The 22907-nt window shown below is 47.9% G+C and overlaps 1 protein-coding gene across 1 annotated transcript in view; it reads left to right on the top strand.

Moving 5' to 3' along the window:
• EXOC4 (exocyst complex component 4) overlaps positions 1-22907 on the top strand; it is a gene marked incomplete at its 5' end in the record, with an annotated part of 449694 nt that overhangs the window by 413443 nt on the left and 13344 nt on the right. The window contains 2 exons of the mRNA XM_082492311.1: positions 2222-2400; positions 4069-4228. Of these exons, the coding sequence (XP_082348437.1) occupies positions 2222-2400; positions 4069-4228 (339 nt within the window). The remainder of the gene's footprint in view (positions 1-2221; positions 2401-4068; positions 4229-22907) is intronic.

The following is a 22907-nucleotide window of genomic DNA, read 5'->3' as shown; positions in this document are numbered from 1 at the left end:
ATTGGCCAGGTGTATTTTCATCGCTTCCCTTTCCTCTGAAGCATCAAATAGAAGTGGATGTCAGAGAGACTTGGTGGACCATCAGTTTGTTCCGCCGTGACATATCCTAAGCCATATTGTGTCCTTGTGTACGTTGACAGAGCTCTGGTGAAGTCTGTAGGTAGCTTTAAAAAAAAAAATACGTATTAGTTATTGTCAGCAGCCCTTCAACCTGCTATCCATCATCTACCAGCCACTTGATTGCAGGCATCACAGATGAGCTGGGGTTTGAAGGATTCGAGGAAAAGATTGTTAAGCGGTGGAAATGGAGCAGTTTTCCAGCTGTGACGGAATGCGAGGTGATGCTGGAGGTAACCTGGACTCACAGTATGGGCACCAGTCTGAATGGGTCTCTGGCCTCGGTCCTCTGTGGCTTTCCATCACATTTGGGTTAAGCAGAAATAAGTGCAAATGTAATTCAGGAAATATTTGTGCTGCTCATTTTAGAGCAGACTATTGCCTTACCTCCTCTAGTGCTTCTAACCGGAGCCCCAGTTTGATGCTGTAAATATACCAAAGCACGTTACTCTGTGCAACGGGTGGAAAGGATTGAGAAGAAGCGATGCTAACAACCAGGAAAATCCCCACTGGGGCAGGAGCTTCCCCATATTCATCGCTCCGCATTTGCAACCACCTGCAGTAATGGAGAAAAATCCCGGTCCCTCGGATGGCTGTTACTAGCAGGTTTCTCCGAGAGTCCTACGGCAGCTCTGCGGATCCATGCCATTGCCAAGGTGCATAGTACAATGTGTGTTCATTCACAGAAACCCCGTGCTTCAAACAGACGCTCAGAGCACGTTTGTAAAGAGCCCGGGAATTTATCCGGCCTCTTGCTGATGCAGGTGCAGTCTAAGGAGACACCAGCAACCAGCGAAGCGGATTTGAGACAACGCAATTATCCCCTTGTATTTCTCCCCCCTTAGGGCCCCCCTCTTTGTTCGCAGCTCTGCCAGATGCAGGTTGGCACCAGCCCGGCGTTGGCTTCTCCTTCTCCGGTACCGTGTGGGCATGACCTGAGGACAGCAGTCATGGAGATCCTACTCTTTGGATTTAGATCTGCTTCCTTAAAGGAAATCTGTTGGCGCATTCAGATCATTATCCATTCCTTTGGTTACAAATAACCACGGACTTTTAGATTACTTAACGTCTGTTACAGTATTTTCCTATAAAAAGCCCCTATACAGGAGCAGGCACTAAAGAGTGCAAACAGATGTTTTTACTCTTGGAGTTGCCCTAAATTGAACTTGCTTGTGATGGCCACCTCAAGGATGATTTCCAGGAGGATGGTGGCGTGAAAGCCAGGACATACCCATCACAGCTTCTCCCACCCCAACACAGCTCCCCGCTGCTGGGGCCAGTCTGGTGTGAACTTGCTGTCTCAGTGTGCTGATCCTGAGTTATCCTTCAAGTGCAAGGGATGTTTCACCCAAGCTGGGATTTGGCCATCTTTCCCTGACAGAGGAAATTCAGAAGAACCCAACCAACCTCCCTGGCACCGTTGAGTGATGTGGATGAAACCAAGTAATTACAAAGTAGAAGGAGTTTTGCTATCAACTTTGTTGGACATAGGATTTTCCTCTGTGGGTTTGAGAGGAATTACTTAATTACAGGTTCTTGCAGAAGCCTAATAGGTGATTTGAATGCCCAGAAGTTCTCCTTCAATGGAGAGGTGATGGTTGGGCATGTTGTGTACAGCCCTACCGAGCAGGTGAGCAGAAAAGAAAAAAGTAGCAATAGTGTTAAATGCTGGAGAATAGGCACAACCTTGGCCTGCTAATTATCATTTCGTGTCCCCTGGCTCGCTCCTTCTGCCAGTTATAACTGTTATTAGGTCTTTACGGTACATAGAAGGAGCTCTTCTTTGAGCATCGGTATTGAAGTGCTGCTGAACCGGCATGTGTGAAGTTGGAGAACCTTGTGAAAAGACACTTGGCATTTTACTGGGATGATATAGGTCAGACCTGTTAATGAAGGGTCCTTTGTGTTCACCTCTCAAGATGGGACAATGGCAAGAGGAGGATGTATTTAATGCAGATATAACCACCCGTTTCCTCAAATTGTTGGGTTTTTTTTTACTAGCTTGAACATTGGAAGGAAAACAAGGCGGCGACACTTTGCAGACCCACTGATATTTTAACACGGGGGCTGTTGCATTGTAACGTTTCTCTCTTCTGTCTTGCAGAGTTCATTGCTTCCACTACCTGATCCCGCTGACTAAACAAGGGAACTACGCCATCGTTGCCAATGTGGAGAGTATGGACTATGACCCTCTCGTTGTCCGGCTCAACAAGGACATTAGTGCTATTGAGGAAGCCATGAGCGCCAGCCTCCAGCAGCACAAGTTCCAGTACATCTTCGAAGGTCAGGCATTTACCTTAAGAGTTTGGTTCTTACAAAACAATTTTTCATTCTCATCCCAAAGCTCAGCAGTAGTCCTTTTTGGGGTAAGGCAAACCGTGATACCGTTGCCACCTACAGCAGGTTGGTAAGCGAGACCCATGCAAACGAAGGGCACTCAAAACCCCTTTTGCCTCCATACCATTTCTGAGCGTGCCTGGCTGAATAGGAGAAGCGGACCCATGCTGAGTAGGAAAGCGGTAAGTTGATGTACGTGCAGGACAGCTCTTCCTCGGGAAGCCGCAGGGCATGTATATGTATTACAAGCACAAGCACAGCTCTATTACGGCGCAGTTCCTATCCAAAGTGTAGCCATTCCATTTCTAAAATTAAATTTAGAGAACATTAGCTCTTCTGATGTCTCATCTGTCGTGATTACCTTGGAGAATATAAATCACGTCTTGGTTCATCTCCCCCGTATTTATTTGTGGCGCTGATGCAGTTTCTTGCCCGCGCGCCGGGATATGTGTCCTTTTATGTGGTGATTGTTCAAAGGCAGGAGAAGGTGGGGACTGAAGATGGACCAGTATATAATGCCCAATATAATATGTCAGCAGGGATGAGGGCTTTGCAAGCCTGGCTAGCCTTATTCTGACCACCGCTTGCTGGTCCTAGAGAAGACTTTCAGTATCTGTGTGCTTCTGCCATACCCATGTAGCTACCGATGGAGCGTTTTTTAATCAGGTGTTTTCTGAGCTGTGTGAATCCGTGGCGGACTGAGCGATCATCAGCACACTGTGGAGCTCCTCTTACAGCTCAGGTCCACTGTGTCTATTCGAGGAGATAGTGAAATGGCTCCAGACAGAGCCATGGGGACTCTTTGCATCTCGCTGAGCCACAAGGTTGAAATTCATACATGTGGTCTTCATGAAATGTGGCCCTCTCTTAAGTCCAGTTTGGGGATATACATATAACCTGTGCTGGTTGCCTATACATGAACATATTTTCTTAATTCAGACTTTTAATTGATGCCTGGTCTTGTACAGACCTGTGCACTGAATGAATCGGGCTGGGGTTTTTGCTATCTGTAATGCGGCATGAATGGATACATCATTTTGGGGGTGGCTGTGACTTTGAGCAGCTGGCTATGTCCTTCAGCAGCAGAGGAAAGACGGAGACATCATTCAGACACAAGGAACTGTTCAAGACCGATCAGAGAGAGGTTGCACATCAAGTGAATTGAAATGCAGATCATTTCCCCTCTTGTGGACTGAGTTTACCAGGGAAAAATACCACGCTTGGCAACAGATGAAAATACTATCATTTGGTAGGAGCAGTAGCGGTCCATTGCTCTGCCCAGACAGAGAGAGGGGCTGAAAGGGACATTATGCAAAGCCTGATTATAAATCTGGAAGTGCCCTGGAAATATCAATGGTTATGATAATGCAACTTTGAGTTTTCATAGTGTTTGGCAGCCATTTTGTATTTTTTCTAAAGAAGGAAACCTCGAGGAAAATCCTCCTAAAATGCACAGGGAATATATTGAGGGTTTCCACGTACAACCCAGTGTATCTCCTGTTCCGGTTCACAGGTACCACTTAACAGTTTCAATTCATAGGTTTTATGATGAATTATTGTCATGACATGTCTTCTTCCTGTGATTTGATTGTTCCCCCCCCGCAACCTTTGCAGGTTTGGGCCACCTGATTTCCTGCATTCTTATCAACGGCGCCCACTACTTCAAGCGCATTAGTGAATCCGGCATCAAGAAAATGTGTAGGAACATCTTCATCCTCCAGCAAAATCTGACGAACATCACCATGTCCCGTGAGGCTGACCTGGACTTTGCAAGGTGAGCAGAGAGCCCCAGGTTGTGTTTATTACTCTTTTGATGTCCACATGTACAGAGGTAGCTCCTTCCAAAAGTTTCACCACTCTTGCGGGCAACTGGATGGATGTCAAGTTAAACCCATAGAAGAGTTCATCATAATATTCACTTTCCCCCTCGTTGAGCAACTTTTGGAGCAACACGGATCACTTCAGCTCAGCATGAGTTTGAAGTGGAGGTCCCATCAAAGTGTCTGTGCTTGGAGCTTCCTGTTGGTGTGGTTCTCCTAAGACCAAAACCCAGACAAGGAAAAGCCTCTAAGTGTAGGTCTTGGGTGGAGCTTAAACTGGATGAGTCTGGGGCCTGGATTCATGCCCAGATAAGTCATACTTTGGTCTGTTGAAGGCTTAAACTTTTAGCAACTCACAGGAACGGTGTGTGTGAACCTCAGGGACGCCAGATGCTGTCTCCCTTCAAGTTCTGTTGCCCTTAAAATAGTAGTAATAGCAAAATAAAAACAAAACTGGACGTGATAGATCCCCTGCAAGTTTCTCACCCATCTTGCTGCTTTTTTCACTAAAGGGGGGTCATTTGAAGAATAAGCAAACACTAAGCTGTGCGTACTTTGCACGTGGACCTGGGCTGCTGACTGCCAGTAGCTGTATTGGCTGATCCTCTGTGGCAGCAGCTGGTTCAGCAACAGGCAGCTGAGCCCAAGAAACAGCCAAAGGAAGAGCCTGGAACTTGCAAGTTAAGGCACGTAGGTCAAATGATGGAGTTTTGTGTGACACTTGGTTGGATATGACCCACCACAAACACTGGAAATAGTTGGTGTCATCTTTTGGCCATTGCTCTTGGAGACTGAATTACGAGAGAAGCATGACTGCCTCCGATGAGAGAGAGTAGGTGTGACCGAGTGCCTCATTTTCTGGGGCTCTCATATGGGGAATGATCTCATTATTGAATTAGTTTCTTCATAATAACATTGACATGGGGAAGTTATGAATGCCGAGGCCTGGAGGAGGGGGAGAGAGAAAGATCCATTACTAACTCTCCAAGGAATAGAGTTTCCAAATTCAATCTTTCCTTTTTTAAATGATTTTTTTTTCCCCCCTGATCTGTTGAAATGCAAAATAAATTAGCCCAGTTTTTTGGCAGGCAGAACAGAGCTTGAGCATGTGCTGACAGCAACTGGCACCCAAATAATGAACGCTGACCAAGCGCTGCTGGAGGCTGGCACGGCACGGCTGGCCGGATTCTGGAGAGGTCTTTGTGGTGAAGGTGGAACGGCCGCGCAGCTCGTGACTCGTGGTGCTGCACAACTTGATGTGGAGTTGGAAGGGAAGGGCGAGGAGGTAACGTGTTCCCCGCTCCCGATCTTACCGGGTGAGCGATGTGCCGGACCAGCGGTTATCACAACATCAAACACGTACTGACCCTCTTCATATATGAGTTAGGTGGCAAAAAGATCTTCTCCTGCACCACCGGAGTTGCTGGGTACCATCATCAAGAGCTGTGAACCTCAGAGGAGACACCTGAGCAGCATCAGCTGCTTTGTGGTGCCTGTGGTGCAGATTTCTTCCCATAATATAAATTCAACAACATTTCTTTTTAGCTTTCATGACCGCATCGCTTCCCCCTTTCTTTTGGGGCAGACTTCTGTGATCTAGAGAGTATGTTTTATTCTTTTGTTCTTCAGATGACTCCTGAATTCTTATTATCCGGATTCTCCTTTTACATAAACAAGGCGGCTCGTGCATCCAAACCCTGCCCTGCTCACCTGAATTTACAATTACCCGAGCAAGTTCTCATGTTACCCCAGGGACTCCAGTTACCGAGGTCTATTCAAACTATAAAATAAAGATAACAGTTCACCCCCAGAAAGCATAAAATAACATCAGTGTAGGATAAAAGTGATTTGTACTTCTGTGATATAGCTCATACAGGAATCTGTAAATGCTTTGCGCAGTAGCTAAGCATCACTTTTGCCTTTTTAAAGATGAGAAATGGAGATGGAGAGCAAGTGGTTATTTCGTGTACGGGAGAGCGGATGGAGAAATACTCGCTCGCCTGTTGTGCCTTCACCCCTGCGCCTCCTGGTGACTGGGGTAAATTTCCTCCTTGCTTCACTTCTCCGGGGAACCGGGTGATCCTCACTGAAGGGGAGAGAAGATTTCTGAAGTGGGTCTATCCCAGCGTGGGACTCACTGCCCCATCTCTGGTCTTTGTAGGCATTTGCTCTGTGCAAAATAACTCAACGTTTACTCTGATTTCTTTAAGGAACTTGAAGTCATGGGCTCCTTTGATCAGGGAAAGGCATAATAGGTTTTTTAGCGTTGTTTTCACACATAATAGATTTCCTCAGGCTGTTATGGAACTCTTTGCCCTCCAGGTTGGATCTAAGCCTCATCTGAAGCCAACTCGCTCATGTTTCCCCTGGACAGTCAGTTTGCTGCCCGTGTTGCTCTCTTGCCCTTTCGATATTTCTTCATCTGTGTGAGTGTGAAGCTCAGGGATGAAAAAGCAATCAGCCACAATTAAGGACCAGTACATCGCTCTTCATATGATGAGTCTGCGTACGTTAAGTTTTAATTCAGGAAGAGGTCCCGTGTGGTCCTTTCCTGGAAGTGAATGCATTTAAAGTGTGATGTGCTCAAGTTTGTAGGCAAGACCGGACCGTTTGAGAAAGGGCCAAAAGACTTTCAAGAGTTTCCTGGGTGTCATGCTTTCGATTTTGGGTTTGGTTTTGGTTTCATTTATCACTTTTGATATATTCTTCAAGGTTTTTTATGGTCCCCAAAGAGCGCTGGGGCATCCCCGTTCTTCTCTTAGTTGTTGCCTTAAGCAGTAGAAACCCCAACCAGGGAAGCCAGAGGGGGAAGATCTTTTTCCTCTGAAGCCAAAATCACATAGAGGATTCACAGCAAAATCTTAACCCATGTAACACTTGCTGGTTTTAGTGAGACTCTTGCTGTTTAGACCACATTTTTCAAAAGATCTGTAACCTACAGGTGACAACAGCAGGTTTTGCTGCTTTGGGAGTAGTACCACAGCAAGGGGAAAATTTCTTTCAGATGAGTTTCTGCTTTGGGATTCTCAGTTCAAGGTAAGATCTGGGTAGGGAAACTCTCTGCAGAGCATCACGAAGCAGAGCCGGAGCACGTTTCCATTGAAAATAATAAATTGCCACGTTCTGCGAGCTCTAGCAAGGAGTTTCTCCGCCGACAGGAGAAAGGGTAAAATAGACTGGTTCTGACTGCTGAGGTGTCGCAGAAGGATTTGTAGCATTTGCTAAATTTCCTGCAAATATTAATAGCTTTTTCCCTTATATGTGTGTTCAGTATCTAGGCCAGCAGAAATGCAGTCAGTCGTTAGGGCATCCACTACTATATTAAAGAAAAAACAGTATTTTCTTCCCGTGTATAATACCTAGGCATATACTGCAAAGTCTGGGACTGAGCACGAGTTCCAAATACCTCCACATTTTGGAAGTTTCAGTCTCGGGCTTAGATTTATGGCCTCAGAGGGATAAAATCCAGCTTCAAATTCGGATTCCAGCTCAGGTCTTTTCCCTTGTGCCTTCTTTCCTACTCCCCCTCTATCCTCACCAAAAATTCCACTTGCGTGTGTTTATGCAGAGATTTCATCAGAGGTAGTCAAAAAGGGATAGGGTTCTGCTTCAGACTTATCCTTAAATAAAATATCATTCAATTGTTAGATGTTCGGTTTTCATTGAAAAAAAAAAAAAAAAAACTTTCTCAGACGTACAGCAGTGATAAAATTGCCCTATTCTTGAAAGTTAATTGAGGTGGTTGCAAGGGGAAGGGAGAGACCAGTGATGAAACGTGAACATTTCATACAACACAATGTCATGTTGACCTCTGAGATAAAGGTTTTTCAGTGGTGCTACTCATCGCTACTGGGTCTGAAAGTGTCCTTCATCCCTTAAATGGTTTTCAGCATAGAAAACCAGAGGGGTCTGTACACCTACGAGTTAGATAGGAAGTTTCCCTGCTGCTACCATTCAAGTTAGCGGTCACAATGGCCATCCATCCTGCAGGGACCAGGAATCATTTCCTGCTGCTAAAGATGTTACCAGGGCCCTTGGCTCTGACCACGTCTTTCTACGAGATGTGGCACCTACATTGTCACTGCCACTGGGTCCCACCCACTCTGGAGAGGTCCCCGGTGAGAAGGCATGGGGAGAAGGCATCAGCATGCCAGACAGTTGTTCACAGGTTGGCCATGAATAAGCCCTTGGAAAGTAGTTCAGACACGCGTGATCACATCTATCGGTGTACAAGGGCTGCTTGAATTTTTATCATTCACAAAAAAGAATGACCTTTGCTTCCGCTCCCCGGCGAAATACAGCTGCAGCTGCTGCTCTGACCTCGTTCCTCTGTGTCTGTGCTCTCCCGGTGACACCCACGATGCTACGATGTGCTTGTATTCTTATATTCTTGGGGCAAACATCTTCCCTCCACCCATACAGCCACCTGCAGAGAGTCAGGAGAGAACAGCACCAGTCCTCATACTGGTTTTCAAGTAGGTGAGAACTGCCAAAGCATTTGTAGGACGCGGTTACAATTAACACCGGTTACCCTAAATGGCTCCTGAAAACACACCCTTTACCCAAAACCCGTCTTTATTTAGGTGGGGAGGGTAAGAGTGTATAGAAGAAGGAAGATGCAGCTGGAGCCGGAGCTTTCTTTCAAACCAGTGCCAAGCTGCTGCATCACTGGTTGGGTCGGCTCCCGAGGTCAAGGTGCTGAGATGTCTGCGTGGGGCCACACAGTGCGATGGGAAGGGACGACTGTGGGTTTGGGAAGCAGCGGATCTGCCTCAGCTCTGTTCCAGGCACCCAATAAACACTCTAATTTTGCCCGTAAGTTGGAATGGATCCCAGCAGCAGAGTGGATATAGACCCTCCAGGTTTAGGAGTAGCTCAGTCAGTGACAAGAGGCAGCGACGGCCTTATGCTACAATTTCCCAGTGCAAACTGGTCTGTTGCTTTCAGCACAGACATCCATGGAGGTGGCAGGGTTGTCCTGTCCAGCTCTGATTCTTGCATGGGAAGAATTGGAAAATACCACCGGGAACAGTCTCGGAAGCGCGGCAGCGGGATTTCGGAGAGTGCTTTATTTCAGAGCGCAGCTCTGATTCGGATGCTCGGCACTCAGGGCTCCTCTCCTGCTCCGGCAGGCCGGCAGGGGATCTTTTTTGTTTGATTGTACAGAGCCAGGAGAGATTTGTGCCTCTTGCCTAATGCGCAAGGCTCTCCCAGGCAAGAGGAATAAGCGATAACTTGCTGCCATCTACTGGGTGCTGCAGAGGGAAGGGGAAGCCAGCGTGCATTGGAGATTCCTCAGACATCCCAGTGCTCTGAAAGAAGTCCTTTTCATTGCCAAACGTTATTTCTCTTTCTGGTTTCATTCCTGACAGATACAGAAACAGCAGGCTGTGTTTGCTGCCTGGGTGCCCAGGTTGCCTGAGGATGTAGGTGGTCGAAGGAGGCTTCCTTCAAGAGCAGCTCATGATGCTTGATTTGTGCATGTTGAACCCCAGGTCCAACGAATCCTCACCAGGATCCCCTTCCTTCAGTGACAAACCGCTCTTCTGCTCTCAGGTTTCTCTGCAATGCTCCTGTGATGCTCCTCTGCAGCTTATCTTCACTCGTGGTTCGGAACTGGATGAAAAGGGCCTCTCAGATGTTCTCCATTGGGGCCAGCTGCACTCAAGCCAGGAGAAAATGTGGGGCATTTAAGATCATTCAGTTTGAGCAAAACCCATGTTAGTTGAGTAGACAACCTGGGTGCCAGGCCCTGTAACTCATGTATCCTGCGCAGCACTTAGGAGATTCAAAAGCAGATGGAGCAGACCACTAGAAAGGAGACTGCAGGTAGTATTTTTCCACTGCAGGTAGAACTGAGCTTGAGCCAGGGTTGACTGTGCGGCAGATCTGTTCTTTCTTCCCTCCCTGCTGCTGGAGCACTTGGAAACACAATAGTCCTGCTAATTCAGCGTTTCCTTGCCTGAAAGCCATGTCTTTCTGCCCCTGCGTTAGGAGCACCCTGGCTGTCAGAGCTGACGTTCCCAGAAAGCTGCCGGGGAGATGCCGTCATGCAGTCAGTATCGTGGGGCTCAGCCACAGAGAAAAGGGGGCAAACTGCAACAAGTCACGCCCATGGCTCATTTGCCAGGAAATGTTAATCACTGAGTACAGGATAATGCGTGGACCAAGACATGAGGGATATGGGCACAAAGAAAGAGTAAAATCGCCGAGATATAGCTATGGTCCAGGAGCGGCTGTTGCATGGAGTCTTGGGTCCATGTTGACCTCACTCATTACCTGTCCCATAGGTCAGGTGTAAGGATTTTCGGTTCCCAGGTGCAACGGAGCCACTTCCATCATGAAATAGCTGTGACAGTCTCCAAATGTGCGGTAGCTATGGATGGGTGTCAAGATTGGGGGTGAAATATCAACACATGCGCAATGTTCTCTGCACGTCAGGGCCAGCGGGTGGCTGTCACACATATATCTATAACGTCTCGTCAGGGCTGGACAACCCTACAGATTGAACCCCTTCCTTTTGCAGTCAGCTACCAGTGGGGTTTTTTGGTACCCTGGTCTAGAGGTGCTGGTCACTGACCCATCTCCTCTTGTCTTGGTGTTGGTGGGAAAAACTCTTACTTGTTCATAAAAACTGTAAATGTGTTTGTCTGGAGGAATTCCTCTCCCTCCGCTTTACAGCCCGAGGTGCTCGGTGCTGTGGAAGGTCAAAGTCACCGATGGATCAGTATGGATCCTAGGAAGACCCTTCCCTATGGAGGAGCCAGAAGCAGAACAGGTTCTGGAAGAAAATCTTCTCTTTGCTGACAGCGTGGGAAAGACGTGTTATCTCCATCACGGTGCTGGACTCATGTTGTGTATCTGTGGAGCATGCCCTCATTTTGTTTTTGCTGCTTTTAATTAACAAAGCTGCTTTAGTTTTCAATTAAGGACTTGGTTACAACAAAATCCGTATTTTCTTCTCCTTTCTTTTCTCTCTTGTTTTCTCCCCCCTGTAGTTTCCGCTGAGCTTTGATCTCAGTGCAGGTTTAATTAGCTGTAATTAGTGGTTTCACTGCATTAACCAAAAATCCCAACCACAGAGGATTAAAAACCACCTCTCAGCTTGATGTCCCTCCCCTCCCCTTCCTCTTTTTGCTTCCCCGGTGTGCTTTGGGGGATCAGAGACTGTGTCCCCCTATGGTCCTTCACCAGACGGGTACTGCCGGGTGATGCCCCGTGCATCCCAAACAGCCGCCCTGTTACAGACTCATTAAAACTATGCTGGAACAAATCACCCATCCGTGTAGTTTAATTTCCAGTTAAATCTGCAGCTGCTCTGAGTTTTAGTAGGACACCAATTTATGCCTTCACAACACTTCATAGAGCGCTTCCTGGGGTTTCTGACTGCTCTCCGCATTACAGGACGTTTACAGCAAGGAGCCTGCTTGACACTTCCCAAACTTTCAGCTTCTGCAGTCCTGAGTGAGCTTCTGGAAGCTGTAGTGTGGCCATGTCTTTTGCTGGAGCCGCCCAGCTCCTCCACACAGAAACGAGAGGGGTTTTTGGAAAACGTGACTGATCTGGGGAAACCCAAATCGCTGTTCTTCTATCCTCCGTGGAGGTGCACAGGGAAGTACCGCATAGCTGGCCACGCAGTTCATCTGGTCGGTCACAAGAGAGTGAGGAGAAACCAAAATGCTCGTTGAGCTGCTGAAGTAAGAGCAACGCTGAGAATCTGGTCTTCTGTCAAGAGATTCACTCAACACGTGTTAGAGATCAGCGTACCCCCACACCGAGCTCCACCAACCACTCGTGTGTTGGAAAAGGTTTCGGTTCTTCTGACCAGCTCAGAAGCTTTATGGATATTTATGGAGACCACACTGGAAAATGCAGTATTCCCGGCTAGCTCACATTGACACCCAAGACTGGAGATCTCAGATGGGTCCCAGTTCACCACAGGTCAAGCGTTTCTACTTACCCCATCTGTGCCAAGATTGGCTGTTTTCAGTCTCGTGCATGCACGCACCCAATCTCCTTGCAGTTCCGGGAACGAAAAAGCTTTCCTTGTCCCTTCCTCGTTTTGCCAGGATAAGAGGTTGGTGAAATTCAGTTCTAAGCTTTACGACCCTGAGTGTTTTAGAGAGGAGTTCGGCCGGTCTTTGAATCACTGGCCTACGGTGCCAAGATCTACAAGAAAGGCAACACATTCACGCCTGAAAATGGTTCTGAGGTCATCTCGCCAGGGCGAGGAGGACCCGTGCTCTGAATCCCGTGTTTCCCCAGGACTCAGAAGCCATCTCTTGATGTCCCAGGTTTGTCATTTTGGGAAGGGAAGCCTTCACCATGCCAGGAATTGCATTCTTCTTGCTGAGCCATGACCATCCCCTCCAGTTATTTCTTCTTTGCCACAAAACCAGACTTCTTTGTGAAGCCTGATGTGTCCTGGCACGTTTGGAGATGGGATCTTTATTGTATCTCTGGCTGAAGTCTCTCTCTTGAAGTCGGAAGGCTTAAAATTCCTTTTAATTCACTGTCAGTGACTGCAGACGGTAAATTTATTCCCAGGATTATCTGTATGAGGGCTGTGCTCTGGCCAGTCTTGGGTCACCTGGGTCCTTTCAGCCCTCTCCCCTTCTGCAGGGTCAATACACCCAAAGTAGATCGGTTAGATCAGCTGCTGGAAAGACTTTGTTTCTCCCATCTTTGGTCCATCCTGATGGACATCCGATGTGAGTTGATCCAAATGCCTCTGGTTTGTGCAGGTTTGGAATACTCCCCAGAACAGCACTTGGTGCTTTATCTGCCTCATCTGCAAAACAACCCCCAAAACAGACTGTATTTTATTTGCTATGCCAAATGCGTCGGCAGTACACAACAAAAGATCAGCAGCTCTTTACAGCGCACCATCGTAGAGGAGGAAAGCAGCATCCAGCTCTGAAGGCTCGGTGCGAATTTGTGATTGCGCTTGCATATACCCCCGCGATGCCGACACCGCGGCCAATACCACCTTCCTCTTCTCGTTCTCTGCCCAGCGAGCCCTGATGCGCCGCAGTAAATTAGAGCGGGGAAATGATCCAGCTTAGGGAGAAGGGCAACGTTTTGGGGTTTGCATCTGCTTTTTCTCTTTTTTTTTGGCAGGATCAGCTCCCCAGTCTGGTTCACGGCGGGCCTTGCAAACAGCTGCGTTGGCACAACTGAAGGAGAGGGAACAAACGAGGAAATGAGCTGTAAGGCTCTGAAATGATAATGTTCCTGAAAATGGAAGTTTATCTTAAATTAGGATCAGACATCATGGGGGAAGAAGGGAATTGCTCGAGGTAGGAGCAGAGGGGAGGCAGGAGGAGCGAACACGTCCTTGTGCAGAAGTCAGTGCTCTTTCCCACACCATCTTTGGGCCATTTGGCACCACTCCAGCCCGAGGATGGACAACTTTAGTTCTCAGGTTTGCTGAGTAGGAGGTTTCTTATTCGTGGCATGTATCTGGGAAATGCCTTGCCTGCTGCTGATTCTCCGCATTAGGAAAAAAAAAACCTCCAAAATGCCCTAACGGTGATATACCAGATGTTCGGAAGCAAAGAGCCTGACTCTTGGGGGATGACATTTCTCGTGTTTGTCCTTAAGTAATTTTCACGTAATGAGAGCACTTGAGCACATGAAGATGGAAAGAAAGTGGCTGAACCACCGGGTAATGACAGAGCACGTCACTGCCTTTCCTTTGGTGACTGCATGGATTATAAATTCCTCAAGGAGGGGATTTTGTTGGCTTTGTAATTAAAACAGACCAGGCATTCCGCAGACGCGTGGGCCGTGGCAGCCCAAAGAACACGCACGCAAGTCCACCCAAGTATTTAAGTCTGAGTTTCAGATATATGCATTGACCCCTTGAACCGATGAATACTCTCTCTATAACTAGAGGTCGGCCACAGTCACGTCTCCATCGGAGCTGATTGCCCTCGGTTCCCTTTACAGCAAGCAGCGAGAAGTGAGCACGCTTCGAGTGCGATTTTCTGAATTGGTTTAAATTTTCTTTGAAATGAGATGAAGGGCCTCCTAGGAGTGCCTGTTGCTTTCTCACGAGGATCGGGGAGCAGAGGTGACCTGCTCAGGTGGAATTATCCGGGGCAGACGTCTATCACTAGGTAAGACGAGCTTCTCCTCGGCTGTCTGAGGTCAGGAGGTGACTTTGCAGGTGGGCAGATCAATCCGTAAGCCCCCTCGGTAGGTTTCTACACCCAGGAGCAGCCCCGTATTAACTGGATTATGGGGCTGAATTCATTTGGCAGGTCCTAACGTCCCTAATGTCCGAACACGCTGTGGTGTGTGAAATCACATAGCATCCGCTCTTGCCTGGTATCGCTCCATATAGCAGAGGAAGCATCTTAAAATACCAGTCGGTACTGGAAGGCACCGGTGCTGCCCAAGCTTCCCACTGTTGACTCAACGGTTTTATTTTGATCGGCCATTTCAGTTCTTCCCGAAGGCGCTTTTAATCTTCGCACTGTAACCTTTAAAGATATAGGTTTTAGTGGCCTCTGTAATGATTTTCATTGCCTGAATGTGGATGTCTGAGTTGCGCTGAGTAAAGAGATTAATTCAATTTTCCTAAACTGGAAATGGACTGAAAAACTGAGAGGCTTCATTGACTTTCTTTGCTTGGTTCTTGGTGCGTTAGTGAAGCAATCAATGGAGGTGAACTTCTCAGCCAGCAGAAACCAGCGTTCACATTTCCAGGGAAACAAGCTCGGGAAGATGTGAATAGACGTTTTTTAAGAAGTGTTTTTGGCGGTTAGACTTGGCCAGAGCACGTTCCTACTCTGCATTAACAACGTCAGGATATATTCTCCTAGAAATGAATTACAAACAAATTCCCCATTTATCCCTGAGGTGACAGTCTTTTGCTGATATGTGCTTTCTTGAGACTAATAAGTTTTGAATGTCGGTGGGTGGGGGGGGGGGGAAATCAAAGTAATTACTTTGTGTTCCCAAGCTCCTTATTTGTGTAGGTGCGTGTGTGTTTATCTCTCTCTGTCATGCTGCATTGCTAATGGTAATTAAAGGGAAGGGATTTTTCTTGTTAGAAGTTTTGCTTCATAATTTCTGCCTGTAGTGACTTTGCCCTCTGTGACCATGCTTAGCCACTGACCGGTTACGTGTAGAACTGCAGTTGCTTTAATATAAGGTCTGAGTTTAGGAAACTCTGGCTGTCCAGCTGGAATCGGATGGTTTTGTTTCTCCAGGTCTGCAGGACGTAGGGTGGGTGTTGGTTTTCTTGGCAGACCAGGTTTTGAAAGCACGTCCCGTGGGCGTGAGCCCTGGTATTCACTCTGTCACCTTGGTGGTGGTTCTTGCAAATAACAGAGTACTCGTCAACGTTTGCTTCATTTGACTACACAGAATTGTTTGGTGTGTGGGTGAGCAGAGCGAAAATGCGGAGCAAAACTTAAGCTGTATGTTGTCAGCGATGGTGTGGTGTGGGCTCAATGGGTGGGCCAAGGAATTTGCCCCGTTTCTACGGCTTCAGCCTCTCCTTGCACTTTGATTTTTTCATGAAACATGAAATAAGTGGGCTGGAAAGAGGCCAGAGGGCTTTCCCAGCAGCTCCCCAGGCTGCACAATCTGCACACCAGGTCTCAGTCTGGGTCAGGAGACCAAAACCGCAGTCCCACCACAGTGTCCAGAAACTGCTTAGGTTAATGCAGCCTGTCTTGTCCCATAGAAATATGAAGGTGAATGCGAAAGCTCATTTCCAAGTCCACGTCAAGCATAAAACACACGTGATACACCACTGGCTTTAGCCATGAAAGGGGTTAAGCGGGCTTCTGTGTGCGTAGAAAGCAGCTTTATTTGTTTGCTTGCTTTAAAAATGCCATAGGAACCTTTTAGCAATCCTCTTCTCTCAGTCGAGTCCAAGCACCTTCTCCTGCCTTCACTTGGTCCTCTGCACTTCCATAGCCGTGGAAATCATAGAATCATAGAATGGGTTTAGGTTGGAAGAGACCTTAAAGCTCACGTAGCTCCAACCCCCCTGCCCTGGGCAGGGACACCTCCCCCCAGCCCAGGTCGCTCCCAGCCCCGTCCAACCCGGCCTTGAACACCTCCAGGGATGGGGCAGCCACAGCTTCTCTGGGCAACCTGCGCCAGGGGCTCACCACCCGCACAAGAAAGAATTTCTTCCTAATACCTAATCTAAATCTCCCCTCTTCCAGTTTGAAGCCATTCCCCCTCATCCTATCACTATCATGCCCTTGTAAAATGTCCCTCCCCAGCTCTCCTGTAGCTCCTTTAGGTACTAGAAGGGGCTCTGAGGTCTCCCCGGAGCCTTCTCTTCTCCAGGCTGACGACCCCAGCTCTCTCAGCCTGTCCTCATAGGAGGGGTGCTCCAGCCCTCAGATCATCTTTGCGCCCTTCCTCTGGACCCGTTCCAACAGGGATGTCAAATCACATCAAGCATCACACAAGATGTTGGGCTGCGAACATGAGTGCACTGGGGACACTGAGACAGCAACGTGCGGGGATGGCAATGGTGATCTGAGCAGACTTATTAAAGGTAGAGTGAAAATACTCCTTTTACAGCATCCCTCCTGAAACAGGTGGTGTATTTTTGGCATTTGGCACTGCCGAGCACAGCAGATTGAAATCTGAAAGACCTCCGTGGTGCTGGTTGGAGACACAGCAGCTGGGGTGTGAAGGCACGCAGGCCACGCAAGCATGGAAGATGAATGGTTGGTAGTCATGATCTTACTAAAAGGTTACAACCCTGAAATGGATCCTAAATATCATGACAGACGCCGGGTCTCCTAAGGGGCCTGTGAGAGATCCAGAAAAAGGAAGACCTTCATGATTCCAAGGGGCAAAAATTGATTTTGAACAGGCAGAATAGTGCCTAAATGGAAAGCAAGGTCCTCATCTGTCCCCTGTTAAGGGTCGCAGCCTTCTCCGTTCCTGCAGTGCCTCAGCACGTCCCACTGGTGTCTCCTGGTGACACTCATCATGTCCCAGCTCGTGTGTTGGTGGTGAATGGCTGTCGTTGGGTTGGTGTGGCTGCCACCTCTATGGATGCAGCTGGTGGAGCAGCTTGGCTCTCCTGCAGAGCCAACGCGTGCTGGTTTCTAATTCAAAAAAACAAACAGAATGGCCAAAAAGGAGGCATGGGCATGTAAAGCTTTGCCTGCAGCTCTCCCTCCAGGAATTCAGTGGGCCAGCAGAGATCAGGAGAGTTGGTGGCAGATTTCTGTGTTAGAAAGAGCCTGGAGGAGGGATGGAGAAGGACATTTTACCCCAGGGCCTGTGTACCATGCAGAGCTCGAGAAGAGTGTCGGAGGTTCTCTCTGCCCTTGTGGGAGGCCACGACCATGTTTTTGAACCCATGGATGTGCAATAACATCTCTAGCTGGATTGCCTTATGTATTTAAATTGTAATTCAGTCTTTAATTATTTTCTGTGATCATTACTGTTTTGCAAGTGATTGCTGTCCAGGGAGAAGTGAGGAAGAAGAAGAGGGAACCCGGTTTTGCTTTTAGTTAAGGTTTGTGGGTTTTTTCCCTCTACAGCAGCAAAATGGCACCTACCAGCACAAGGAATGGGATTTTATGGATCGTCTGCTCCCTTTGGAGCAAGATCCTCCATGCTTACCTGTGAGCCATGAGAGCTGGCTGGTGCTACAGGGAGGCTTTGCCAAGGAGAGGTGGAAGGGATGGGAGGATCACAAAAATGCTGCGAGGGCTGGAGCCCCTCTGCTGGGAGGACAGGCTGGGAGAGTTGGGGTTGTTCAGCCTGGAGAAGAGAAGGAGAAGGCGCCAGGGAGACCTTAGAGCCTCTTCCAGTCCCTAAAGGGGCTCCAGGAAAGCTGGGGAGGGACTCTCGATCAGGGAGTGGAGCCATGGGATGAGGGGAACAGTTTTAAACTGAAAGAGAGATTTAGATTAGATATTAGGAAGAAATTCTTTCCTGTGAGGGTGGTGAGACATTGACCCAGGTTGCCCAGAGCGGTGGTAGATGCCCCATCCCTGGAGGTGTTCAAGGCCAGGTTGGAGGGGGCTTTGACCAACCTGGTCTAGTTGAAGATGTCCCTGCCCATGGCAGAGAGGTTGGAACTAGATGGCCTTTAAAGGTCCCTTCCAACCCAAACCATTCTGTGATTCGATGATTCTAGCGAGGCCATTTAAATGCTGTTTAAATTGCCAACCAGATGGGGATGTAACAAGCAAATCTACAGTTATGTCTTACAGTTCCTAAAGGGTCAAATAACATCATGGAGATAGTTGTGGTTTGAGGTGTCTCTGTGCTCTAGCCTTGGACTGCCTTGGTGGACACTGTTCAAGCAAGGTCACAACTTAGCCCCAGGCTCTCTGTTGAGCCTGAACAAACCTCCGGAGTCATCCCACGGGAATAGATGTCCCCGTAAGTGTATGTGAATGTGAACTCCATCTCTGAGCTCTCACATAACCTTCTTGGGGCTGCTGTTTGATCTCAAAATTGCTTTCTGCTCCCGTGCTTAAAGGTGAGCTGGTGTGCTGAGCTCATATGCCGAAGGTGTGGGAATCTGCTGGGAGCTTCTGCTTAAACGCACAGCAAACAGAGCTGTTAGAGGGAAGGACAGATTTTTTAAGAAGGGTAGTTGGTGTGACACACAAAAAATTGCAGAGAAAAGGGGGGAACCATCAGTGTGTGAAGAACAACCGTCCCAGGCATTTGTCTGCAGCTGAAATAAAGGTAAATATTGGATTGTCAGCTTGAAATGCATCTCTATTGCCTAGCTCCAGCCTGCAAATGGAAGCAATTAGAAAAATGTCCTGCCTTTTTCACAGTAGGCTGCATCTTTCCAGCACAAGCCCCACAGATAGAAAGACACATGCGAGTCCTTAAGTAGCAGATTGGTTTACCCTGTCAGTCAGATCTCATTAGAAACTGCAATGCTTCATACCCGGTAATCTGCTAGGAAATAACAGATATTGATGCCGCGTGATACGTTTCTAAGAGTCGCTGCTCATCACTTTTCCATGCACTAAAGTCATATCTTTTGCAGAGGTCTCTCTCTTAGTTAGATTTGAGCCGGGGAGCGGCTCATCCTAGCGATGCAATGGCATCCGGGAATCAGAAATGTTTCACTTGGAGGATGTAGGAACAGCAGGACACGGCTGGTAGGGTGTAAAATGTCAGTGCTGGGACACAAGGGGGACCGGTGAGGACGTGGCCAGTTCTGGGAAGGGTGTTTTCAAGGTCACGGTTGAGGACAGGAGAGAGGAGCAGGGGGTAGCAATGGCCCTAGGCCAGTTCCTTCTAGAATATATGAGAGAAGAGGGAAGATGAGCAAAGGACAAAAAGAGCACAACTGAGAGGACCAACAGGGTCAAGCCATGACATAGCATTAGGTATTTCAACAGTAGGGTCCAGGGCAGGTATAGCCCAGGAACCATACAGCAGAGTTGGCCAATCTTCCAGCTCCTTTTAGCCACATATAGAAATCTCTCCACAAGCAGGAGCCCCAAGATGTGTAGCACGTACCCGTGGAGGTAAGAGCACTTCTCAGGGTGTCTCAGAGGCATCCCTCTGGCTCAGTGAGTGCCCAGTAGCTGGGATGGTGATCTAGAGAAACATCACTGACCTGCTCCTCTCTGGGCAGAAGCTGTTGGCCACAGTCAGAGTGGGACACCAAGACATGGACTTTGGGTGGGCCATGGTGTGGCCTGGTACAACCACTCCTGCATCGCATGGCAGCTCCCTGGGTGCTTGTCTTCCAGTGCAGGGAGGAGCAGAGCCCAGGATACCGGCAGCCAGCAGCCATTCCAACAAACACGCTCATCACATGCACGAGCACAAGAACCTTCGGTTGGCTGTGCCCTCCATGGTGCTAGCTCAGCGTGGCCTTTGCTCAGGGTTAGTCCGTCTCCGAGAAGCAGAATGACATGCTAAAGTGGCTGAATTGCTTCTGCTGCTTAAAAGCTGGCTTGAGCAACTCTGTGACCCTACCTGGAGCAGTCTCTGTTCCCACGTTTACCAGTGACTTGCTACAGACGTGATTCACTTTCCTAAATATAGTGCCATTTGAAAGACCCCGGATAGCATAGGTATGTGAGGCGGGCTGGCGGGTGTGACACAGGGGTTACAGGAGACCCAAACCCCATCTGAAATGGTTGTGCTAGACACCTGTGTTTAGGCAGACTGAGATACGTTCCTCCATTTCCCTCTACAGTTAATTACTCTCTAACCAGAAAGATACTTAATTCATTCACTTTTAGTTTGTTTTGGAGTTCTTGGCCAACTTAAGGCTAGTCGCGATTCCTTCTCTTGCCAAGCCACATGTCCTTATCAGTGTCCCTAAAGGATTTCCACCAGCTGCATTGTGCAACCAGTAGTTTCGTTCCACCTGATGAAGATTGGTGCCTGAGGATGGGCAGGTCATTCCAGGTGATGGGTCATTATTGGCCGACGGGATTTGCAAAACTCGTAAGTGTCGCATGGTATCATCAGGATTTTTTTTCCTTTGTCACTTGCTGCATCTGACTTGGCCAAAGAAAAGTTCGAAGATTGTCATTCCGCATTTCAAATACTGAGAGCTGGGGCTGACACAAAGGTCTTTGCTAACTGGAGCACCTGGGAACCATTCTTTCTCGCTGGTGCTAAAGCATTGATGATTAGGGCAGTAATTTGCCCTCCTGCTAGGAAATATTCTCGCTTCCAACTGATTTCCTATGGATTTCCACACTGCTTTCCTCTAGAGTGAGAGACCACTGATGAGTACCCAAAGGAGCCACAGCCTGACACAGAGAGGAGACCACCATTGGGCCTGTCTCCTGGCTCTGGAATCTAACCAAATTCTTGCAGGCTCTTTGGAGCCAGTTGCCTGGCATGGGGACAAGTTGCCGTTCAACAGTTTCTGACCCATGACTACATCATCCGCTTTCCCACTCCCCACCATTCATCCTTCCTCAACCTCATGCAGTAGCATTCAATTTTAGGTGTTCAGCCACTCCAGTGTTTTTCACCATGAGATTTCCCAGGAAAGGTGTGGTCCATCTGAGTTGGATTTTGGATACTAAGGTGTGATTGGCATAATTAGAATCATAGAATGGTTTGGGTTGGAAGGGAACTTCAGAGGTCATCTAGTCCAACCCCCCTGCCGTGGGCAGGGACATCTTCAACTAGATCAGGTCGGTCAGAGCCCCATCCAACCTGGCATGGAATGTTTCCAGGGATGGGGCATCTACCACTGCTCTGGGCAACCTGGGCCAGTGTCTCACCACCTGCAGTGAAAAAATTTCTTCTTTATATCTGGTCTGAATCTTCCCTCTTTTAGTTTAAAGCCATTGCCCCTTGTCCTTAGGCCCTGATAAAAAAGTCCCTCCCCAGCTCTCCTGGAGCCCCTTTCGGGACTGGAAGGGGCTCTAAGGTCTCCCTGGAGCCTTCTCTTCTCCAGGCTGAACTCCCCCCAACTCTCCCAGCCTGCCCTCCCAGCAGAGGGGCTCCAGCCCTCCCAGTATCTCGGTGGCCTCCTCTGGCCTCGCTCCAGCAGGTCCATGTCTCTCCTGTGCTGAGGCCCCCGAGCTGGAGGCAGCACTGCAGGGGGGTCTCCCCAGAGCAGAGCGCCGCAGAGGGGCACAATCCCCCCCTCACCCTGCTGGCCACTCATTGCCCTCCGATCTCCATCTTTGGATGCTGACCCAAAGGGGAAGCCGTGATTTTTGCAGCTAAATCGGTAAAAAACTAAGTAAACTGAGAGATGATTCTTAACTGCAGAAGGCACCTGGCTCCAGGGCACAAAACCACAGTGTGAATGGGGAATGCAGATCAGGCAACTCCTGTCTGTCCAAGGTAGATCCTCTGGTGAGGCTGACATTAAAAATTCTGACTCAAATGCAGGAAACATGGAGTTAAGGAGGTGAATTATTGATGGAGCGCAAGTATTACCATATCTGACAGATGGAGACTGTCTGAGAACATTTTGCAGAGTGGCATCTGCACCATGCCTGATTGGCGTCCCTGAACTTTCGCACATCAGATGTAGAATATCAACACACAAACTCTGATGTAGCAATTAAATCTGTTCCGTAATGAACCTGGGCTTCGTAGCCAAAAGAAATCCATTAGCTAAGGTAAAGATAAAAAAAAAACCTCGATTCTTGTATTTTAAGAAAATATTAAAATAATTAAATCCAGACCACTGCTTTTGAATATATACATGTGATGTCAACATATACAGATGCGTATCGCTTTCAGGAAATGGTCTGCAGTGTGTAATCTCTAACTGGGATTTTATGGAAGGCCGTAAAGCTTGCCTTGTATTTTACAATTTGTATTCCAGATCTGAGATCAAATAATATGGAAAAGATATAAAATTCAGATGACATCTCACATCACCTAAGTGCATTAACATCTAAAGCCTGGAGTCAGTCTCTCAAGTGCCTACGGAAGTCATATATCAGATATGTGTTCCACATTGGCATGTATGCAAAAACAAAGAGAAGAAGAGAAGAGGTGCAAATAATAGCAAGTTTTATGCTTTCATGAAGAACAGCTTGTATTATGAAGAAGCAAAATGTAAAATATGTCTTTTTTAATAAGATTCAGTGCCTTCATATTCCAGGTTGTTTTCTTAAGCCCAACGCAACTCAGTAAATGATTGTAATTTTTTGCCATCTGTTAACTGTTTGG

Source organism: Vanellus vanellus, assembly GCF_965231255.1.
Source record: "Vanellus vanellus genome assembly, chromosome: 1".
Taxonomy (NCBI): Eukaryota; Metazoa; Chordata; class Aves; order Charadriiformes; family Charadriidae; genus Vanellus; species Vanellus vanellus.
The sequence above is the reverse complement of the archived record's forward strand: the minus strand, read 5'-3'. Positions and strand labels throughout refer to the sequence as shown.